This window comes from Arvicanthis niloticus, chromosome 20, assembly GCF_011762505.2.
Source record: "Arvicanthis niloticus isolate mArvNil1 chromosome 20, mArvNil1.pat.X, whole genome shotgun sequence".
NCBI lineage: Eukaryota > Metazoa > Chordata > Mammalia > Rodentia > Muridae > Arvicanthis > Arvicanthis niloticus.
The window spans coordinates 45931322-45954576 of record NC_047677.1 but is presented as its reverse complement, the minus strand read 5'-3'; the positions used below and the strand labels follow the sequence as shown (position 1 = coordinate 45954576).

Sequence of the window (23255 nt, the reverse complement as noted above, 5' to 3'; positions counted from 1 at the left end):
GAGGTGGTTTTTCTCTGGCTGGCTTTTTCATTCAGAGTCAGCAGTGTTGCTGCCTCCCACAGGCAGCTCGTATCTCGCAAAGATAATGACCGTCTGAGGAAACTGGAGGAAACCGGCCTGTCCCATCCATGCTTCCGATTTCCATTTTGCCTGAGATTTCACAGCCACTGGGAGCCAAACTCCAAGGGAAGTAACTGCTCCATCCAACTCCCTGAGAACTTCCCAAGAGGAGGCCAAGGAAACGTTCAGTCTGGCTTGCCTGGGCTGGGGACTCGAACAGCTCAGTGCTAGACTCCTTCCTCAAAACCATAGCCCTGCCCCCTGCCACCCGAAAGATAGCTCAGTGGTTAAGAGCACTGGCTTCTCCTCCAGAGGACCACAAGCTCTGTCTGAAGATACAGAGCCACTTTGGAGTAGGGACCTCAGGTCTTGGCTTTCAGCCTTCTTTCTCTTTCTTTCTGATGCTCTTCCTGTGGTGTGTGGGGGTGTGTGTTGGGGGCGGGAGTGGTGTAGTGAGTGAGTGTGTGTGTGTGTGTGTGTGTGTGTGTGTGTGTGTACATGAATGCATGTGTGGTCAGATGACTTAGCTTTGTGTATGTTTGTGTGGGGGTAGGGTGTATGGTTTTGTGTGTGTGTGTGTGTGTGTTGGGGGTGTGGTGTATGAGTGTTGGGGGGGGGGGGCTCTGTGAAATGGGAACATATGAGACAACCGGAAGTCCCTGTCCCCAACCCCTGTCAGAGCTCTCACGTCCTTACTGTCGTGACTCAGCACCCTTATAAGAAGAGACCCCACCGGGGAGCACCTCACCTCATAGATGTTGAACTGACTCTGGCCACGTGCCAGCTCCCGGTAGCTGGTGGTGAACTCCCCAATGAAGTCATGGCTACAAGAGAAGAAGCTGCTGAGAATGGAGGCCCAGCCTACCGATGTCTCTGCCGACCACAGCCTCTCCATGGGCTGCCCCCGCCCCCATTCTGCCAGGGCTTCCACCCCACAGCACGGAGTATGGGAAGGGAGCCAGGGAGCCGTGGACCAAGAAAGCAGAAGTCACAGTCCTGGAGGAAGGAGCCGCAGGTCTGCTTGGATTCTTATTTAAATGAGCAAGAGAAGGCATTTGGGGACAATCTCAGCGGAGGGAACAACGACTCTGGATGGCAGTCAAGCATTACTGCTCAATATGTCAGGTGGGATAATGGCATTCAGAGTTACGTGGGGGGAAATGTGCTTATTTTTTTTTAGACATTTCTAATGAAATATTTAGGGGTAAATGCCACACTGGAATCTCCTTTAAATTACATTAGTAAAATATAGATAAGGCGAACACAGGGAAATTTAACAATTGTCAAATCCAAGTGACAAGCTTAAAGGCATTCATTAACTCCTCCCTGCTGAGAGTTTCCCCAACACAAGGCCTTACTATGTAGCCCTGGCTGGCCTGAAACATTCTAATGTAGACCAGGCTGGACTAGAACTCAGAGTTCTACCTGCCAACGCCTCCTGAGTTCCGGGATTAAAGGTGCATCCACTGTGCCTAGCTCAATAACATTTTTAAAAAATAGTTTTTATTTTTTTATTAATATTTTGGGCTTTTGGAGACATTGTCTTGTGCATCCCTGCTTAATCATGAACTTAGTTGTGTAGACAAGGATGGCCTTGAACTCCTAACCTTTCTGCCTCTACTTCTGGAGAGCTAGGATGATAGGTGTGAGCACCATATGCCTGTCTCATTAATTTATTCATTCTGAGATAGCTCCCCATTGTGTTTCCCAGGTTGGCTTCAAACTCCAATCCTCCTGCCTCAAACTCCCAAAAAGTCTCATATAGGCACATGAACCTGCAGTTGGATCTTTTCCAATCTGCCTTTGGTGCTGAAAATGGAACCCTGGGACTTGAACACATTATGCCAGGGCACTGCCTTCCTGCTAACACTTCCTAAACAGACACCGAGAGCCAGGTGGCAGGGGGTCTTCTTTCAGAGCGTGTTTATATGAAACACAGGAAGAACTTGCACAGACAGCACTCCCAACAGCCCTAAGTCCTTGTTAGAACATAGAGCTTAGCGCTCTAGCTGGGACATCAACCTGGAGTGCCCAGGTGTCCCTGGGGCCATGCCCTGCTGTGAGCCCAAGGTAGCTTGTGTTTGATTTTTTTTTAAAAAGCCATACATAGTAATGGATTTCATTGTGAAATTTTTGTGTGTGTGCATGCGTTCGTGTATGTGTGTGTGTGTGTGTGTGTTTGAACCACAAATGTCTACTGAGGTCACAAGAGAACTTTATGCAGTACGTTCTCTCTGTCCACCTCTTACGTGGGTTCCCAGGATTTAGCTCACGTTGTCTGGCTTGTGCTGAACGCACCTTTGCCCGCTGAGCCTTCTGCCAGTGCTGGGAGCTTATCTATTGTCAGTACAGGATGGAGCCCGGGGTCTCCCAAATGCTGGGCCGGAACTCTACCGCTCTAGCACTGAGCTACACTCGTATCCCCACACTGCGTTGACAACAGTTCTTCTGGGGACGGTAACTTGATGATCGGACCCTGTGGCTCCTGGCGGCTGGGCTGTCCCAAGTTGCCAGAGAAGAGAAAACTCCCGGGTAAAAGAGATTTGTGGGGAATTGCTAGGCGAGAAGGAAGCAGATTGGGTTGGCGGCATGGTGGAGCTGACCTGGCTGGAAGGGATGGAGAAGCGGGGATTGAGGTTTAAAAGAGGCAGGGTGGGCACTGGAGAATCTTCCATGGCTTGGGCTTGACTCAGCTACCCTTTTATAATAAGAGCACCACCAACTCCTGTCCACATCAGGCCCAGGAGATGCTAACTGTGACCACCCTTAAGCCAGGATATATCTGGATTTGCTTCAGCAGGAAGACAGGAAGGTTCTGGATTGGTGCTTTGAGAGGCAGGCTCCCGTTCTGTCCAGGAATTGCCAGCCACACTTGCCCCTTGTGGGTTACTTAGACCTGCTTCTCACAGTTCCCAAGCCAAAGTCACCCTCCTGCAGGCCTGACCTAGCTCTCCTCAGGCAATGCCTCATTTTTTTCCTGTGCCTCAGAACACACCCTGCCGCTGCTGTCCTTACAGACCTGAGACTATTCTCCGTGTCTACGGTGAGCTTCTGCTGGACTGTGGGATGTCTCTGGGCCTTCGATTATTCTTCTACAGTCTGGTCTTCCTACAGTGCTTTGCCCAAGGCTCCACACAGAGAAAGGAGGTGTCTGTAATGTTCAGTATCCTATAATGGGTACTTCAGAGCATGCCCAATTCTGGAAGTGAGGTGAGTGTGGGCACTGGCTGGCCTCTGGCAGCTATGTTGGGAAAAGGAGGGCTCTCCGCATCCTGTCCTGCCGGACCTCCGCGGATATAAGCCACTATAGCAGCAGACCAACCTTCATGGGACCCAGCCCCTCATTCCCAGAGTGCCCCATGGGCCTGCATAGCTTCCCGGGGCTGCCTAGGTCCACTCACCTCTGTCTCACCCTCCTGCCCTTACCTGCCGTCACGATCCCAGTCATACACCTCCACCTTGATGGTCCTGGAAAACAAACAGCAAAGAATTCTGGGTAGAATGGACCCGGAGGACAGGCCTCCTGCCCACCAGACCAGGAGGCATGTGTGCAGACTCTCCTCCATGTTCCAAGCCTGTGTGCAAAGAAAACCCATCTTAAGACCTTTTAGCAAAGGTCTTAGGGGCAGAGGCCACTCCAGAACCATGGCAGGACATTTTGAAATGTCAAGAATTTGGCTGAAGCAGCCTCAGGCCTCTGTTCATCCCACCTTCTTAGCTTCCCTACATGGAGTAGAAGCCACAGCAGGAAGCCAAACTGGGTATTTACCTGTGGTAGGGCAGATCCCACAAAGCAAGGGCACTTCTATGGGAGAGGATTACAAGACTGCTTGGCAGGAAGGACCCTGAGTCTGGGGTGTGATTGGTGAAGTCCAGGCCCAGCCCTGCAGGTTAAAAAAGGATCCCTGGGCCCTGACTTGGGGTGGCCCACTGAGCTTTCCATCCTCGAGACTGGCCTCCCAGAAAGGGTGGGATTTTCTTCACATTCTAACCCAGGCTGCTTTAATTAGTTTGTTTTGACTCCTAAGCATGGGGCTGGGCTTTGAGAGCCCATCTTATTTTTAGCCTTGTTCCCATGGAAACAGGCTAGAGGACCAGAAGCAGGAGGGAGGTGGAGGGTTGCCGGTTAACCCTTGGTGCCGGCTGCTCTGTCCTCTGGGATGCCCAGGGATAGGGAAGCTGCCGGGCAACACCAGGGGTCTAGGAATCTGGGAGAAACCCAGGAAGTGTGGGTTTCTGGTCTTGAGGTCCACATGGGATGCAGAAAGCAGTTTGAACTGGCTTCTCTTCTATTAACATCTATTTATCCTACTGTGGTGTGGTCCATCTCGGCTCTGCCAGGAGTTGGCTTGGGAGTTGTATGACTCCCAGAAGGGGGCGCTGTCTCCTTTCAGATGAGAATCGCCAGGTTTTGTGTCTGTGTGTGTATGTGGTGTGTGTGTGTGTGTGTGTGTGTGTGTGTGTGTGTGTGTAGGGGAGCAGAGTCTCAGAATGGAGCAGAAGAAAGTTCCAGAACAGAACCCTGGGATTCCCAGAAGGTTGTGCACGCATGGGCTAGCTCTCTGTAAATGGACCAATACGAAGCAGATACAGAAGCACGGTTTAAAGGTATCCATTGCGTTCTTGTTTTAAAAATGCAAACCCTGTGGTTCCTTGAGACAGATGGTTAAAATGAAAGAAGAGATATCAGAGTGCCTAAGTTTCTGGAGGTACTGCAGAGAAGCCAGGTGTGACGTTGGTGGCTTTGGCTTGGACACTGGACCTGAGCCCTGTGGCCTGGAGATAGCATGCCATCTCTTGAGCCACAACCTTGACTGTAGAATGGGATTAGTATGGGCCTTCCAGGATAGCTCACAGCATGGTGTGTGGTGTGTGTGTGTGTGTGTGTGTGTGATGTTTAGAAAATGCCTCCTGTTCTCAACATTATCTAACCGTGCACAAATGACTTTCTATATAAACTTCACTTAAAGCCGGGCTGTGGTATCCCACGCCTTTAATCCCAGCACTCAGGAGGCCGAGGCAGGCAAATCTCTGAATTCAGTGCCAGCCTGGTCTACAAGTCGAGTTCGAGGCCAGCCAAGGCCCCATTCCAAAAACAAACAAATGAAAAATTCCACAGCTGGAGGAGATCTCCTAACACTCTTGTGATACGGACCACCCTGGTGACAGTAACGCTTGCTACCCAGAGCACAGGAGGAACTGAGTGTGTGCCTGGCGAGACACCTCTGTGGATAAAGACACTGTGGCCGAGCCTGCCAACCTGAGTGGGATCCCTGGAATCCACGTGGTGGAAAGAGAACTGACTCAAACCTGTTCTCCGACCTCCACAGGTGCATCATAGAGAAGGCACACTCTCCTCCTCCACCAATAGATAAGTACAGTAATTTAAAAAATTAAATTTCGCCGGGCGGTGGTGGCGCACGCCTTTAATCCCAGCACTTGGGAGGCAGAGGCAGGCAGATTTCTGAGTTCGAGGCCAGCCTGGTCTACAGAGTGAGTTCCAGGACAGCCAGGGCTACACAGAGAAACCCTGTCTCGAAAAACCAAAAAAAAAAAAAAAAAAAAAAAAAAATTAGATTTCGGGCTGGAGAGATGGCTCAGCAGTTAAGAGCACTGACTGCTCTTCCAGAGGTCCTGAGTTCAATTCCCAGCAACCACATGGTGACTCACAACCATCTGTAATGGGATCCGATGCCCTCTTCTGGTGTGTCTGAAGACAGAAACAGTGTACTCATATACATTAAATAAATAAAAAATTAAATTTTTTAAAACACATTTTCTTTTTCTCGAGATAGGGTTTCTCTGTGTAGCCCTGGTTGTCCTGGAACTCACTTTTGTAGACCAGGCTGGCCTCGAACTCAGAAATCCACCTGCCTCTGCCTTCCAAGTGCTAGGATTAAAGGCGTGCGCCACTACTCCCCAGCCTGACTTATTTCTTTGTGGGGGATTTTGACTGTGAATGCATCTGAAGAATCCTCCAGGAGCCCTGGCAAACTGCAGAGCAAATGCCCTCTTCAGACTCACGCTTAGGATTCACATCCTGGCTGATTCAGAATCAGCAGGTCCAGGATGCAGTGTGGATGGGGTGGTGGCTAGAAGCTCCCCAGCAGACAGGAACTGGCAGCTGAGGCTAGCTGGGAGATCCCCTTGTGTCCATTTGGCTTCCCCTAGGCTGCTGAGCTCAAAGGCTGAGCCTACAGTCTGGGCCTGGGTAGGGAAGAAAAACCAGCTTCCAGACTCATGGGAAAGCCTGGTGAGAAGCCTGTTGTCACTGTCCACAAATTTGTTGCAAGACCAGGTCACAGCAGATGGGATTTGGGACCTACAAGCCTGGGCTCTGTCCCTTTACTCAGGATATTGCCAGACTGTCAGTGACTTAGGCATAAGACCCAAGAGAATGTTCTCTTGGGTAAAGGAGACAGGTCTCAGTGGCCCATAAAACCAACATCCCATATGGTACAGAAAGGCTAAGAACTCAGAGTCTCAAAGAAGGGGGTGAGGAGGGCAGAGAAGGGGATCTCTCTAGGACAGTAGCCCAGGGTGCTGCCCCGGATCCTGCCTCTGTAAACTGTGAGCTGGTTATGTCCTCTGTGAGAGTGCTGTCTCCAGCCACCCTACTGGCACTGACAAGACTCTGTCGGACACACTCAACCTTCTCTCCATCCTCAGACAATCCTACTGACTGTCAGACTGTCCTCCACAGGTCAGAGACAGTTTTGCTCTCTGCCGTCAGCTTGGCTCCTAGAACGGTGCCTGGCAGATATTAGGTATTCACACTTTCCATGGAGCTGACAGGGATTAGCCAACACCGCTGAGAATGGGCTATGCTGGTAACGGTTCCCTGACCTCACAAAACACAGACGAACATCCTGGAGGATGCTAGGATTAAAGGCCAGGAGTCAGTGTCCCAGGCCCCTGGCACCCAGGGCTGGAACCCCAAAGCCATAATAGAGAGACTGGCCAGTGGAGGTGCAGGTGAGGTCTCCAGGTCCCCTCCCTGAGTACTGACCATGGTGTATACACTGTGGTCATCTCTGGACCATGACGGTACTAATGACCGCTCAGGGTAGGAGAAGGGATATTTCCCCAAATGCCCACAAGGCCCTAGGGCTGACGGGCCCTTAGGGCTTTCTCTCTCCTTACTGTCAGATACCCCGAGAGAAACTGTGGAGAGGGAAAGACCAAGGTAGCAGGGAGATAGACATGGGCCATTCCATCTTGTTCAGATTCTGCATGTGCTACACTGGACGGCTACGTCCACCCTCGCAGTGACACTTAAAGCGTCAGGTAGTGAGCCTGGCCACTTGCTAAGCCACCGCCACCATTCAGGATCCAGCGGCCCTGCTGAAGCACCGAGGTGCTGACGGAACACTCCCAGCTCAGGTGAGCACTCTGCACCCTAGCTGCCACTCTTACGACCTGTATGTTCAGTGTCAAGGCGTGACTGGGGAAGAGCAGCCTGCCCTGGGGGGACCTGGTTTAATCAGGGAGAATCCTCAATTCCCAGAATTCCAAAGAGAGTAGGGCAGAGTCTGGCAATGCCAGGGAAAGTGCTTCTTGTCCCTACAGCCACCCAGGGCTAGATGGGGCCTTACCCCTTCACCCCCTTTGACTTTGGCTCTGCTCAGCTGGGCCACTCAGGTTTGGCTTTCTTTGGGAATGGAGACACATGGGAAAGCGGTAAGCGACAAGGAGACGCCAGACCAGGGATGAGCCCAGAGGTGGCATCTGCAGAAGGAAAGGCATTGTCTTGTTCTGACATAGACTATGACCCTCCACTTTCTCATCTGTGAAATGGGCACATCACAACCCTCCATTTTCCTCGTCTGTGAAATGGTTCCTCACATTGTGAGAGAGGTTCCTAAGGCTATTTTTCAGGATATAATAGTCTGTGTTTAAGCCAGTCGGGACCAGTGTGACTCACATCCTAAGCATCCCATAATTTTAACAGCATGAAGCATTTTTCAGCCCATCCTTCTGGGGTACTGTTCTCGATTAGTAGAGATATCCAATTTTCCAGTATATTCTCCCTGCTTAGCTACCTGGCAGTGACCCTTCCTCAGCCCTCTCCTGTCTTCCACATCACCTTCTTCTCTTCCTTGCTCTGGGTTTGTGGCCACCCCGACATGGCCTCTGTCCCCTCCCCCTTGAGCTGTGCCTGGCTTCCAGACACTTTTTTCCCCTAAGATTAGAATAATAGTGTTTGCTCATCTCAGAACACAAACACAACTTTCCCAGCTTAAGATGGTTCTCTCCAAACAGGCTGTAGGTTGCCTGTAGGCTGTGACAAAAGGGAACCCCACACTGAACCTATTCAGTAAGAATCTAGCTGTGGGACTGGAGTGATGGCTCAGTGGTTAAAAGCACTGACTGCTCTTCCAGAGGTCCTGAGTTCAATTCCCAGCAACCACATGGTGGCTCACAACCATCTGTAATGGGATCCGATGCCCTCTTCTGGTGTGTCTGAAGACAGCTACAGTGTGCTCATATACATAAAATAAATAAATTTAGTCATCATCATCATCTTGGTGGATCACACTCCTCCTCAAACCCGCACCACTACCCCGGTTCTGTACCTCTCTCTGTGGTACTGAGTGCTGAATGAGATCATAGTCTACTTCTGTCTCCACCAGCCAGCTAGATACCAAGGTCTTTTGGACCTTCCCTCTTGCCGTCCCCTGCTCCTTTCTGAACTATTTGAGATTAATCTCAAAAGGACCTTGAAATGCTTTATGGCTTGAAACCACCTCTCTAGGGTTGCTCTCACCTCAGGTCCCCAAAGCCCTCACCTTTGAACAAAGCTTCTCTGAGTCCCCCAGACGCATCTCATAGCTACCCTGTCATACTGTGTCATGGCCATCGGGAAAGATTTTAGAGCCAGCCTGGGTCACACTCTTGTGTCTAACTCCAGCATGGCTGGTAGAATGGTGCAGGGTGGTCCTCAGTCTGTTCTGGGCCTCAGCCTCTCAGCCATGAGGTACAGACACACTGGAAGCTCCTCCCAGTCCTTTGTAGACCTACTGTGACAGGATATGTCTCTGAGACCCTTATCTGTGATGGGGGTCTGTCTTCTTCCCCACTGGCTTGGGGACAGTCTGAGCCGTAGGCTTGAGTCTAAGAGTCCAATGGGTCCCTAAGCACCTAGCACAGTGACTGCCTAGGGTGGTATTGACTCTGAACCGAGTCTGCCAGAGGGCCTACAGGAGAGGGACCATGGCCTCTGATGGCTCTGGGGGCAATGCTAGGCCTGGGTGAGAGTCAGCCAGACACATTGGCCCCTGGATTAATTCTGATGTCAATCATGTCACAGACAATTTGTGCCCAGCCACGGAGAAGGAGAGCCAGCCACCCTGAAGGAAGATGGGGCTGGGCTCAGTCACGCTGGCTCCAGGGGACCAGCCTCAGTCATCTGTCCCTCTCCTGGTCTGTCTCTGATACAGCTGGGTTCTCAGGACCTGGGAGCCACTCCTCCAGGGAGGCAGGTTTACATACTGTCTGCTCTCTCATCCTACACCCCCAGCTTCCTTTAGAATCTAATGGTGTCCTGTCCCCTCCCCGACTCCAGGTGCCCTGAGACCCAGCGAGGTGTGTGTGTGTGCGTGTGTGGGGTTGTTTGTTTGACACAGCATTCACTTTGGTCCCCAGCTCATTCTGCACAATTGCTTAGCCGTCTACAGAACTTGTGTCTGTCTGAGCTTCCGTGGTCAGACCAGAAGGTCCCAAAAGACAGAGACAGCCACCTGCCCTTGAATGCCACATAGCTGGGGACTCAGTACTGGGCACAATGCATTGAATACCTGGGGACAGACTGCTATGTTTCTGTCCCACCAAGAGGACAAAAGGGGGCCACTTTGTATCTTAGTCTGTAAGTGTCCCCGGAGGGAAACAGATACCAGGACAACCCTCACCTGCTCACCACCTCTATCCATACCCCTTTGGAAACTTTGTGCAGAGTCCCAGTGTATCCCTGAGGTGTCTGTTCTGATGTCCCCAGGGCTTCTGTGGGAGCAGCCAGCAGACCCCCTACTTCTTCAACCAGTGGTTGGATGACTTTGGGCAGACCAATCCTATCTTGTAACACTCACTGGGCCCGCCCTCCTGCTCTCTCCAGCACCTTCTGCAGTGGGTAATGACATGTTTCTCTGTGTGATTACTGGATTAATGTCTGCCTCCCCCACGAACACTTAAGCTCCGTGAAGCTGGGTGGAAGGTGAGGTGGGCACACTTGTTCCCAGACAACTTCCAAGCTCGATGGCAGGGGCTCAGAAAAGGAGGAGAGGAGAGGCTGACTCTGGTATCACCTGCCAGCCGGCCGCCCGCTGGCCTCATGGGAGAACAGCCCTGGGAGGTCAGTGGGTGTTTCCCTGCTCACTTTGCAGGGAAGGACAGTCGAGAGACAAGACAGGCCAGAGCTTGCCCAAGCTGACAGCTCCCTTAGTCAGTCAGAGGTGAACTCAGGAACTGGTAGTGACATGGGGAGATGAGGAAGAGCTTGCATATAATATGTGACAACTCTTCATAAATGTGTTGTCATTGCCCTACCCCTCACCCCGCACCCCTCACACCTCACTTTTGCCCACCAGGTTGGCAGGGAGTCTCCTCAGGCTCTTGACTCCAGAGTCCACTGACCGAGAGTGAGGTTGCTGGAGATTGACCCCTCTCCCTCCCCAATTCCTTGCCTGCTGCCATCTGCCCCACCCAGGGCAATAAAGAGCTCCAGACCCCAGTGCTGGGGACACCCACGCTCTGTCCCTTGTAGAGCAAACAGAAAACTACAGGTGTGTGTGTGTGTGTGTGTGTGTGTGTGTGTGCGCGCGCGCGCACGCGACAAAGGAAAACAGAACACATGGGATGTGGTAGAGAGGCAGGAGGCTCCAATCCTCACTCTGACATGGCAGTCTGATAACAGCCGGGGGTGGGGAAACCCCCGTTTGCCTGGATAGAAAAGGGAGTGGGGGCTACTCCTTAGCTCACCTGTCATAGTCTCCGTTGCACAGGGCCCTCACGGGAATGGAGAAGGTTTGCCACACTGGGTTGAGGGTGTTCTTCATGACCTCCGTCTTGTGACAGATGGTGAACCTGGCCAAGAGGAGTGGAGGAAAAGCGTCAGGCCCGAAGCTCAGATGGCCAATGCCGAAGCCTTCTGACTTCTGATGGGAGGTGCAACTTCGACAACCACAGCCAGGCTAGAGCAAGATGGCACAGCACAGGGGTTCCTGGACTAGGCAGGGCCCTGACTGGAACAGCAGCACATCCTGTGGGGAATGTCAGAGACCTGAGTTCCAGCCACTGTCCTGGGGCCGGCCTGTGTGACTGTGTCCAAGCCCTTTCTCTCAGGGGAGTGCCTTCCCTGGGGACCCAGGAACTGAACCTCAGGGCTAGATGGGTGGGTGGGTGGGGACAATTGTGTGCCTGCTCTCCCCTCCATTGAACCTCCTATTCCCTGGCTCCCTATTCAATCTCCTCTACCCTCAGGGCCAGCCAGCACCTCCAGGAGCTTCTGTAACTGCTAGGTCTCAAACAGACAAACCCTGGCTCTGACACCCCCTGTCGCTCTCCTTCCCGGCTTTCCTTTCACATCTCATTTGTCACGGCTTGACACGGTCTGTGTCTCTCCTTATCCATCCCATTATGATCTGTCAGTAAAATTTAAGGTCCGCAGGAGCAGGAAGTGTTCCCACTGTTGATGATAGTGTAGCCTAGAACAAGGGCCGGCCCTAGTAGATAGTCAAACATTCTTTTATTTGTTTTGTTTTGGTTTTGTGCTAGGGTCTCACGAAACTTAGAATGGACTTAAGCTTCTGATCTTCCTGCCTCCACCTCTCTTCTGCTGGATCTAAGTATTGTCTCCATGCCTTGCTATCAACCATTAAAAGAAAAGAAAAAAAAAAATTGAGTGTGGGTGTGGTGTCTCACTCCTTTAATCCCAGTGCTCAGGAAGCAGAGGCAGGTTGATCTCTGTGAGTTCGAGGCCAGCCTGGAGTCTACAAATCACGTCCAGGATAGTCAGGGCTACACGGAGAAACATCGTCTCCAGCAACAACAAAACCCGTTTATTTATTTTATTTCATACATGCTTCAGGGACTGTATATGTGCCACACCTGTGCAATTGCCCCCAGAAGTGGATCTGGAGCCATTATTGGTGACTGGGAGCCACCCAGCATGGATGCTGGTAAACAAACTCAAATCTCTTGCAAGAACATGGGTGCTCTAAGTGGCTGAGCCATCTTTCTAGGTCCTAGTCATATTTTAAAGGAAACCCACGAGGGCCAGGAAGGCTCAGCTGGAAGATGTTTGACAGCACTGAGTTCTAGCTAACGGCAATCCAAGAACCTGCTTAAAAAAAAAAAAAAAAATCACCGGGCAGTGGTGGCGCACGCCTTTAATCCCAGCACTCGGGAGGCAGAGGCAGGCGAATTTCTGAGTTCGAGACCAGCCTGGTCTACAGAGTGAGTTCCAGGACAGCCAGGGCTACACAGAGAAACCCTGTCTCAAAAAACAAAAAACAAAAACAAAAAATCAATAGAAAAGGATCCGCTAGGCATGGGGGCTCACACCTCAGCACTTGGAAGGCAGGAGGCAAGCAGGTGGCCTTGAGGTGCCTGAGACCCCTTGAGCCCCTCCAGTTGGAATCCGAGAGCCTGCTTTGCTAAGTCCTGTAGAATGGGCTGTCTCCGCTGTTCCCTGCATGGTGTGCTACCTACCCCTCTCTACCTACCCCATGCCTAGCCTGTCTCAGGGAAAAACTCTCCCAACACCCGTTCTGGTGGTGACATTCCAGCTTGGAAAGGTCACCAGGAAGCGCCAGGGCCCCACCCGAGCCCACACAGCCTGTGCTGTGTTTCTTCTTCTTCTTTGGTAATTTTCAAGTCAAAATGTCATTCTTGTCAGCGGGCTGAGTGTCTCTCTTCCGTGTGCTCCTTCCCGCCCACCCACTGGAGTGTGAGATCCACGTGGGAGACCTTGGAGCGTGCCCTGGAGCTGGAGGAGGGGCTGGGGCAGAAGGCCCCTCATCCCCCACCCAGATGCCTGGGACTGGGGCAGGTGGCTGACAGGGGTGGGAGTGTGGAGGGGAAGATAGCCAGACTATGTAGAAGCCTCCGGAACTTTAGGAATCTACCCTGGAACACTCCCTCAAAGGGTGGATTTACCCAGCCTCCTCAGCCCGCCCACATAAACCTCTGCTCTGCCATCAAGGTCCAAGAGCCCCGCAGGTCCCCTAAGCCCCTAGTCCTGTTGTTCTCCATGTTCCTCCTTGGACCCTGGGTGTTCCTGCTTCTGTCCTAGGCGCTAGCTGCAAAGGGCTTCCTTTAATCTCTCTGCAATCCCTACCACCCTCAGACACACAGGCTTCTCCGATCCCCCACTGCACTTGCCTGGTGCCAGGCTCCCCTAAGCCAAGTGGTTCCTGCAGAGGGCTCATTTTTACACACAGTTGGAGCATGGGTGTGGGAGAGTGTCACCCATCTGCCAGACAGATGTGAGTCCCAGTCCCAGAGCCAGATGTGCATCCCCAGGCAGTCCTCTCCCCGAGTTGCCCTTGATGGTAAGATGATATTAAAAGAATGGCTAAGAACAAACAAACAAAAACAAACAAACAAAAAAGAAAGGAAAACGCAAGCCAGCGGTGGAGCACGCCTTAAGCGTCCTCCCGCCAGAGGGCCTCGTGCCCCTCCGTGCCCTTCTTTGTGAGTTCGAATCCCGTTGTCTGTATCTCCCGTGTGACTGACTCTGAGTCTCATGGGGGAAAAAAAAAAAAAAAAAAAAAGGAAAGGAAAAAAAAGTCGGGTGGTGGTGCATGCCTTTTATCCAAACATTCAGGAGACAGAGGCTGTGAGTTCAAGGCCAGCCTGGTCTACAAAGTGAGTTTCAGGACAGCCAGGGCTGCACAGAGCAAACCTATCTCAAAAAACCAAGACAGTGGGCTGGAGAGATGGCTCAGCGGTTAACAGCACTGAGTGCTCTTCCAGAGGTCCTGAGTTCAATTCCCAGCAACCACATGGTGACTCACAACCATCTGTAATGGGATCTGATGCCCTCTTCTGGTGTGTCTGAAGACAGTGACAGTATATATATATATATATATATATATATATATATATATATATATATATATTTCTTGTTAAAACAAAAAAAAAAAAACAAGACAGCAACAACAACAAAGTGGGTAAAGGTACCATCTAATGACCCGAGTTAATCCCTAGATTAAGGAGAGGGTCAACTCCCAAAAGTTACCTTCTGACTTAAACATGCATACACACACACACTCATACCCATGAACACTCACACACATGTTCTCCCACACATGCATGCACACACACAAACACACATGTATACACACTCACTCACATCCATGTGCACCTGCACCCACAGGCATTCGTGCACACACATACACACATACACTCACATACTCACACACTTGCACACAAATGCACACTCACACACTCACTCACACACACATGCATACACACTCACAAACACACACACACTCACACCCATGCACCCCCCCTCCCTCTAGCTCCTGCAGCCTTGAACTCCCAACCCTGACGCCATGACGAACTCACCTTCAACCACGAGCTAAAACAAAACCTTCCTTAAGTTGCTTTTGTGGGAATTTTCATCACAGCTAAAGGAGAAGCGATGATCGGTGACCTTTCTGGCAGGGAACATTCTAGCATGCTAGAGCTAGAAGGTTCTGTTGGGTTACAGCTGCCTACAATTATTTGCTTGCACCTACTAATGCTAGACCAGGGCCCAGTAGACAGCTAGCTTGGTTGTAGCCTCTGGAAGGGCAGAGGGGTCACTAATGTGGAGCCAGACAAGATGGAACAGCTCGGGGATAACCTGGCTTCCTGCCTCCAGGCTGACGGCCCTTCAAGCTCCTGGTTCTCTCCTAACTGGTGGTATTCCCAAGCCCACCCCACCCTCCCCTCATTCCCTGGATGGTCACCTTCCCTTAGCTCAGTGTCTGTCTTGAATGGGGAAGTGCGCTGGTCACCGCTTTACACACCTCAGTTTCTCCAGTACTCTGTGACACCCGAGTGACACCCCAAATGACTCCCAAGGCCACAGCCGTCAGAACAGTTGCTTTGGCATCCCAGCATCCTGGGCTCCCCTGACCCTAGTACCAGGAAAAGGCACACAACACTAGTCCCCATGGGTCTCCATGAAGCCCCTCTGCCCTCTGCTTGCCCCACTCCTACCCCTCAGTTCAGCTCTGGCCCCTCCTACCTTCTCCTTGTCAATCACAGTCATGAGCCCCGATCCTTCCCACACAGCCCACTGCACACACCCCTCCCTGTGTGGCTCTCCTGCCCCCAACTGTCCTCCTGCCTACCACCAGGGCCCTAAGGGCTAGCTAGGACTCAACCTCTCTGCAAGGGGCAGTGCGTGGACCTAGAGAGAACAACCCGAGCCTTCTTTCTCCCCACTAAAGCCAATTTAGAGAGTCCTCGGGAATTATTTAAAGCATCTTACAGGGAGTCCTCTGGAGAGACAAAGCAGTCCTTTGTCATGCAGATGATCACACCTCAACTCCCGTTCTATAGTTCAGGTTTAAAAGGCAGTTCTCTCTTGCACCGAAATACACCTCCTGCCTGCTTCTGCCCTGCCCCCAACACACACACACACACACAAGCATACATGCACTCACACACACCCTACGCGTGCGCACACTGGCCAGTCCAGCAGGCCAGTGTGCCCTGAGCGTTAGTTAGCTCTGCACAAGGTTGGCTCTCTGGCCCCGTTAGCGCTCTCTGCTCTTCACTCCATCCTAAGGACCCATTTCTTCCTTGCTGAGTTTCTCCAATTAACCCTTCTGACATCATCACAGAATCCCAGAACAGGGCTATTTAAGGAGACCACGGAGATTACCTCCTCCAACAGCTTCATCTCATAGATGAGAAAATAGGCCCAGAGAGGGGGAGTAACTTGTCCTGGGTCAGACAGCTGGTTGGTGGGCGGGGAACCTAGGTTCTCAGGTCTTCAGCCCTTGTGTTGCTTACCCACATTGGCCATTGGGCTGTGTGCGTGGCCCTTACAGGGGAGGGAGTTTAAGGCCTTCCACTCTGTAGTTCTGAATATATGCGTGGTCGAGTGTGGGGCTATGGGAAAAAAGTCATATCACTGCCTGGTCCGGTGTGCAGTTGGGGAACCTTTGAGCATGTTCTGAATTTGGGGGTGGGGTAGGGGCGTGGCTGGCTTATGCAGAATGAAGCTTCTCCACCCTGGCTCTGTTTTATACTCCCTGGGGCATACACAGCACCCGCCATTGCTGAGAGCCTCCGTGTGGCGATGCCAGGTCTCCACATTGGCTTTATCAGGGTATCAGCTCCACATAGCAGGGTTCTCGGCGTGGCCACAGCCTCCCAGCCCTGACTGATGTCCAGGTGCCTTGGGGGTGGTGGGAAGACTTACGTTCCATCCTCATTGCTCCTGTAGAACACCAAGAAGGGGTCGGATTTCCCAAAGAAATCCTTCTTATCCAGCTTGTTGGCACAGAACTGCATTGTGGCCACATCCTGAAAAGGAAGAAAGACAGGGTAGTGAGGCAGGAGGATTCCAGGGATAGGCAAGGGTAGATAGGGTAGCTTTGTAAGTACGCCTCCGGGGTTACCCATGGGAGAGAGGAGCAACTTCACCAGCAGTCAGCAATGCATACATAGGTCTACAGGACCAGCCGGCTGGAGAAGCAGAAGCTGCCCTGGGTTCAAATCCCACCTCTACCACTTTGGAGCTGTGTGACTCCAAGGAGGGGAGGAAACCTCTCAGAGCCTCTGGGATTCATGGGTGACAGTGGGGTGGGGCACAGGTAGTCAAGTGTGTGAGTGATGTGTGAAGTGTGTAATCCCTTCTGGTGCTCACCGTGGTGACGTGGCAACCAACGGCCATTCTGGGCATGGCCTGCTGACCCCGAAGCCTGGCACTGTCCACGATGCCCCATGCTCTCATGGTCCTGTGCTGTGCCTAGAGGTTAGGTGTCCCCTTCCACTAACTACGGTGTGCCCACCCAACGCTTTGAGGAAGATGGAACAGGGATCAAAATCGGGGGCCAAAGGCTCAGAGCAGAGGATAGAGGGGGTATGGGGAAGGGGCTTGGGGACAAGGGGAGGCTTCCCAAGCTCAACAGAGTTAATTTTGATCCCCAGACAGCTCCCTACCCCACTGCCCTGACATCTGCAAAGAGGCAGCCAGGCTCTCTGAGGGGGATCCTGGCCCCCACTTTCGATCTCTCAGTCTCCTCCCCCTCAGACTCCATCTGCTCAGGCTCTGACCCCGCCCCCTACTTCTTGGCTCTGCCCTCTCAGAGCTCCACCCCTTCAGGCTCCTGCTCCTCAGCTGTAGAAGACCCTGGCTGGGCATGGCCAATCAACGTTGGTCTTTTCACTTAGCCCGGTGTAGCCTCCCCAGTGAAAACTCCGGGATGCCCGTGGGGACCAAACGATGGCGGAGAAGCGGACACAGCTGTCACAAGGCTGACAGTGGAGAGGCTGAGTCACGTGCCAGCTAGGAGTACAGAGCTCACCCCCTGCCTCTGTGCTCAGTGTCCCCATCTCTAAAACAGGGACAATGGCAGTATCTGGCTCATAAGCTTGGAGGATAAAGTGAGCTATCGAGAACCCAAGGCTCAGACAGGCATACATGGAGCGCATGAGATGCTATGTGAGGCCTACCATTTCTGTCCATTCTCTCACTTCCCCACCTTGTGCATCTTCCCACTTGGCCATAGGAAGTCAGCATAAACAGAATTATCCATTCCACCACTCAGCCAATCAACAACCACGTTGCCTTTGTCACTTTTTCCAAGCAAGGAAACTGAGGATGGGGAAAGGGCTAACCTATATAAGATGGCGGCTGGAGACTGGGGAAGCAGAGACTCAAACACCTCAGAGTCAAGCCTCATATGCACCTGGGGTTGCCTGCTGACCAACAAACGGCAAACTGCCTCTCACCAGTCTCACTTCCCTGCTTTCTTTATGGTAGACTGACTTGAGCAGGCTGGGGTGGCACAAGCTTGTGATGCCAACACTTTGGAGACTGAAGACAGGAAGATGGTGAACTCTAGGCTACCTCTGGGCTAGCCTTGGCTACACAAGATCATTTGGTGTCTGTAGCCTCTGGGCCTGTACAGGCAGATCACCAGGATGGAAGAGCCTGCTGCACACAGCAACTGGTACAGGAGGGCCCTCATCCTTGTTCACCCGAGGGGAGGGGGATAGGGGGTCTAAGACCTTGTGGGATCCAGGATACTGGAGCTTCCAGAATGCCCCAGAGTTTCTGGCCCATAACAAGGGCATGGCAGACTAGCCAAGCATTCCCTACATGTCAGGTGGCACCTGGATCCTTCACCTTTCTAACCTCCACTTGAAAGACTCCTGTTTTCCCACTTTCAAGAGGAGGAAGAGGAAGAAGAGGAGGAGGAGGGGGAGAAGGAGAGGAAGTTAACCCACCTGCCCCATGCTGCACAAGGTACAGCCCAAACAGACTTCAGGGCTTTAATTGATCCACTCAGAAAACTCCCCAAAGGCACCCAGGACGGGAGGACACAATAAGGAAATTACAGGGACTCTGGGTTAAGCATGCAGGCCTGAGTAACTGCAAAGCTGGCATTGATGTCTTCTCATAGTGGCTTCAGGGGACCAGAGTCTGCTCAGGGAAGCCATGAGGGACAGCTCCTGGGAGGTCAGAGGGAGATCAGAGGCTCAGTCGTGGCTCTATCGGGCCTGTGACATTCTTACCTGAGAGAACACGGGAACCTCTCACATGACAAACGCAGGCTGACCCTAAACCAGGCACACTCTGGAAACAGCCCAACAGCAGAGGCAAGCAACAAAGGCTTTTATTGCCTTTTGAAGAAACTTTAGGGGGCCCTGCAAGACCAGGTAAAGGGCCGAAAGGTTAAGTCAAAAGTAAATCTGGGCTGGGAGTATGTCTCAGGGTACACAGTGGTTGCTTGGCACACATACCATCCTGGGTTTATCCCCGGCATTAGAACAAGAAAAGCTGGGGTGACCATTTGCAGAGTGTCACCTACTTTTGGATGGAAGTACATGAAACTGTCAACAACCAATTGTCATGTGTCTATGAAAGTGACAATATAACAAAGTAGAATGCAATGTGCCCACTGACTTTGACTTTTTAAAAGGTGTGTGTGTGTATGTGTGTGTGTGTATGCGTGTGCATAGGTATATGCATGTGTGTGTGTGTGTATACATATATGTGAGTGTGTGTGTGCATATGTGTGTGAATGTGTATACTTGATGTGTATGTGTGTATGTGTGTGGGCACATGTGTGTGAATGTGGGCATGCTCTGGAAGGCATAGGGCAACATATGTATGTGTGCCTGTGTGTATTTGTGCACGTGCATAGGTGTGTGCATGTGTGAGTGTGTGTGCATGTGTGTGCATGGATGTATGCATGGATGTGAATGTGTGTACTTGTCTATGTGTGTGTGTGCATGTGTGGCATGCCTATGTGTGTGTGCATAGGTGTGTGCATATGTGTGAGTACATGTATATGTGTGAGTATGTGTACATGCATGGATGTGTGCAAGTATGTGAGTGTATGCACTTGTGTATGTGCATGTGCATGTTCATGGGTATTTGCATATGTGTGTGAGTGTATGTACATGTGTGTGTACATGTATGTGTACATGTGTTGTACATGCGTGGTGAGTGTGCACATTTATGGATGTGTGCATGTGCGAGAGTATATGTACTTGTGTATGGGTGTGCACCTGTGTGTGTGCATGTTCATGGGTCTGTGTATATGTGTGTGAGTGCATGTACATGTATATGTGTTGTGATATGTACGTGTGTGAGTGTGTGTGAATCTGGGTATGTTCTGGGAGGGGGGGCAACCAAGGTATTCGTTGCTTTCCACTCACAGAGACAGGGTCTCTGTTCTTCACTGCCCTGCAGATCAGGCTGGCTGGCCCTGAAGCTTCTGAAGACTGGCCTGTCAGCTTCCCATCTTGTAGAAACCCTGGTACTACAGTTGCTCACCCTGAGTATCCAGTCCAGTGGCTTTCAACCCTCCTAGTGCTACAGCCCTCTGATACAGTCCCTCATGTTGTGGTGACCCCAACCAGAAATTTATTTTTGTTCCTACTTCATAACTATAATTTTGCTACTGTTATGAATCGTAATGTAAATATCTGATATGCAGGACATCTTATAGGTGACACTGGGGGTGTGTGTGTGTCACAACACACAGGTTGAGAATCACAGATCCAATTCTTATGTGGATCTCAACACTCCCACTGAAAGGGCTTCTACCCCCTGAGCCATCCTCCCACCATGCCCTCATATCTACGCTTCATTTAATCCTGTCAACAGTTCTACGCAGGTAGGCACTGTTCTCCTGCCTATTTTACACAGGAGCTGGGAGGGGAGGGGTGGTTCAACACTCAGGAGGTAGAGGCTGGCAGATCTCTGTGAGTTCAAAGCCAGCCTAGTCTACATAGTGAGAGTTCCAGACCAGGCTGACCAGGGATATATAGTGAGACCCTGTGACATACTCTCGATCACGCACACACACAAGGGCCCCATTGAGACTAAGCTCCTGCCACTAAGCCTAAATTCAATCCCAGGGACCCACATAGTGGAAGCAAGTCCTGCAAGCCGTTCTCAGTCCTTCATGTTTGCCAGAGCACATGTGTGACTATACACATAGACATGCAACACAAATAATAAAATGTAGGAAATAAAGACAAGACAAAAAAAAAAAAAAAAAAGAAAAGAAAAAAAGAAAAGACCAACAGGGGGTTAGAGAGATGGTTCAGTGGTTAAGAGCACTGACTGCTCTTCCAGAGGTCCTGAGTTCAATTCCCAGCAACCACATAGTGGCTCACAACAATCTGTAATGGGATCTGATGCCCTCTTCTGGTGTGTCTGAAGACAGCAACAGTATATGCATATAAATAAAATAAATAAATAATTCTTAAAAAGAGAGAGACAGTGAGAGAGAGAGAGAGAGAGAGAGAGAGAGAGAGAGAGAGCCAAGAAGTGGAGGAACAGAGAGAGTAACACTCTTGCTGGACACCACACAGCTGTGACTGAGCTGGAGTGGTCCATTATGGCTCCAGGAGAGAGCAGTTGAAATTTTAAATAATAACCCCGCATCCCCAAGGTAAGCTTAATTGTGTTCTGTAGCCTCCAATGGAGGAGACAGAGAAGTGTGAAATCCATTTAGAAGAGCCTTTATGCAAACTAGCTAAAATGGAGGGGGGAAAAAAGCAGGCTCTGAACTCCAGCTAGGTAGAAAGCTTGACTAAAGAGTAACAGCAGGTTTCCTGTCCGTGGTAGATAAGTGAGGCTGCAGCAGACTCATCTCCATCCCACCCCCAACACACACACACACATACACACAAGGCCCAGGGATGTTTCCCTAGAGCACACTGTGACTGCTGTACCATGCAGGACCGCTGGAAGACAAGACAGATCTTCAGCGAGGTTTCCAGCTTGTCACTAAAGCTACGTCCCTGATGACACCCGGTGGGAAGGTCCGGGGGGGGGGGGGGGCAGGAAGTCAAGGTCCCAGCCTGAAATGAGGGTAGAACCAGATGGCCTGCACATGCTAGGCAAGCCCCATCCCTGACCTGCATCCCAGCCTGTGTTCTTGGATGGAGGATGTGTGTGTGTGTGGGGGTGATAGGATGTTCTAAACCTCTCCTGGTCCCCACCAATGTGGTTAGCAGATGGGCACGCAGTGTGAATCTGAGAAGAGGCCTGGATCCCAGGGTTCCCTCGAGGGTCGGGATTGGGGGTTTGATGCTGAGGTGGGTCTCTCTGTGGAGCCTGAGAGATGCTGTTCACAGCCTGTGTGCTGTGGGAATCAGTGGCAGGGAAGATAAAACCCGCTCCTGAGATGTATAATTTCCTGCAATTTCTGCCTTTCACCCTATCTTTTTTAAAAAAACATATTAAGTTTCTCTAAAACAGCAGGATTGCTTCAATTTGCATATCCCCAATGCTAATTGTGCTGCCTCGGGGATTCAGCAGGCAGCCTTTCATTGCAGCAGGGCCAGGCTTCCTCAGGCACCTCAGCCTTCCCATCCCAGGAAGAAGGCTGAGGAGGTCAGAGGTCAGAGGTCAGAGGTCAGAGGACAGAGGACAGAGGTCAGAGGTCAGGTGTCTTGGTATCCACTGTTCTGCCCTAGATCAGAAGAAGGTAAATTGAAAATTGAGGGCACCTTTAAGGCTCAATAATCAAAAGTGTTTTGTTGTTGTTTTAGATTAATTAATTTATTTATATATGTGAGTACACTGTCTGTCTTTAGACACACCAGAAGAGGGCATCGGATCCCATTACAGATGGTTGTGAGCCACCATGTGGGTGCTGGGAATAGAACTCATGACCTTTGGAAGAGCAGTTGGTGCTCTTAACCTCTGAGCCTAGTAATCAAATGTTTAAACATCACTTAAAAAAACCTAATATGAGCTGGGTGGTAGTGGCACACGCCTTTAATCCCAGCACTTGGGAGGCAGAGACAGGAGGATTTCTGAGTTCCAGGCCAGCCTGGTCTACAGAGTGAGTTCCAGGACAGCCAGGGCTACACAGAGAAACCCTGTCTTGAAAAACAAAACAAAACAAAACAAAAAACAAACAAAAAACCAATATGAAACAGATTTGTGATAAACAAAACACAAACATGTTGAAACCATGTAGAAGCAACAGAGCCACAGAAAGTCACACAGAAGCTGCCCAGAGTCATACACTTCATAGGGTCTCTCTCTATAGCCCTGGCTGTCTTGTAACTTGCTCTGTAGAGTCACAGAGATCTGTCTGCCTCTGCCTTCCAAGTGCTGGGATTAAAGGCATGCACTACCATATCCAGTTCTTGACTCAGGCACTTGAATTCTCAATTAGTCTTCAAGCCAACTCTGAAAGACATTTTTGAATGGACAACAGGACCATGATGGCACCTATTGTCTTCTGGTCTGTTGGATTTTCCAGATTTCCTAAAATTAGCACATTGTTCATTTTGATCAGATTAAAAGGCCTGACATGGGATGCCTGGTGTTGTGGAAGACAAAGACAGGTCGATCTCTGTGAGTTTGGGGCCAGTCTGGTCTACAAAGTGAGTCCAGGATAGCCAGGGCTACATAGAGAAATCCTGTCTCAAAACCACCACCACCCCTCCAACCCAAAATTGTATGGTGTCTGTGTGTGTCCCTGAATCTAGATTGTGTA

At 51.0% G+C, this 23255-nt stretch overlaps 1 protein-coding gene across 5 annotated transcripts in view; it reads right to left on the bottom strand.

Annotated features, from left to right (window-relative positions):
* Cpne5 (copine 5) overlaps positions 1-23255 on the bottom strand; it is a 79911-nt gene that overhangs the window by 13607 nt on the left and 43049 nt on the right. For 4 of the 5 annotated variants that reach the window (XM_076917181.1, XM_034524814.2, XM_034524815.2 and 1 more), the window contains 4 exons: positions 16478-16581; positions 11035-11139; positions 3487-3528; positions 809-884 (listed from right to left, as the gene is read on the bottom strand). In XM_076917181.1, coding sequence (XP_076773296.1) covers positions 809-884; positions 3487-3528; positions 11035-11139; positions 16478-16581 — 327 coding nt within the window. Of the gene's footprint in view, positions 1-808; positions 885-3486; positions 3529-3829; positions 4010-11034; positions 11140-16477; positions 16582-23255 lie in introns of those variants that run through there. The other variant, XM_034524816.2, reaches the window with a different exon arrangement.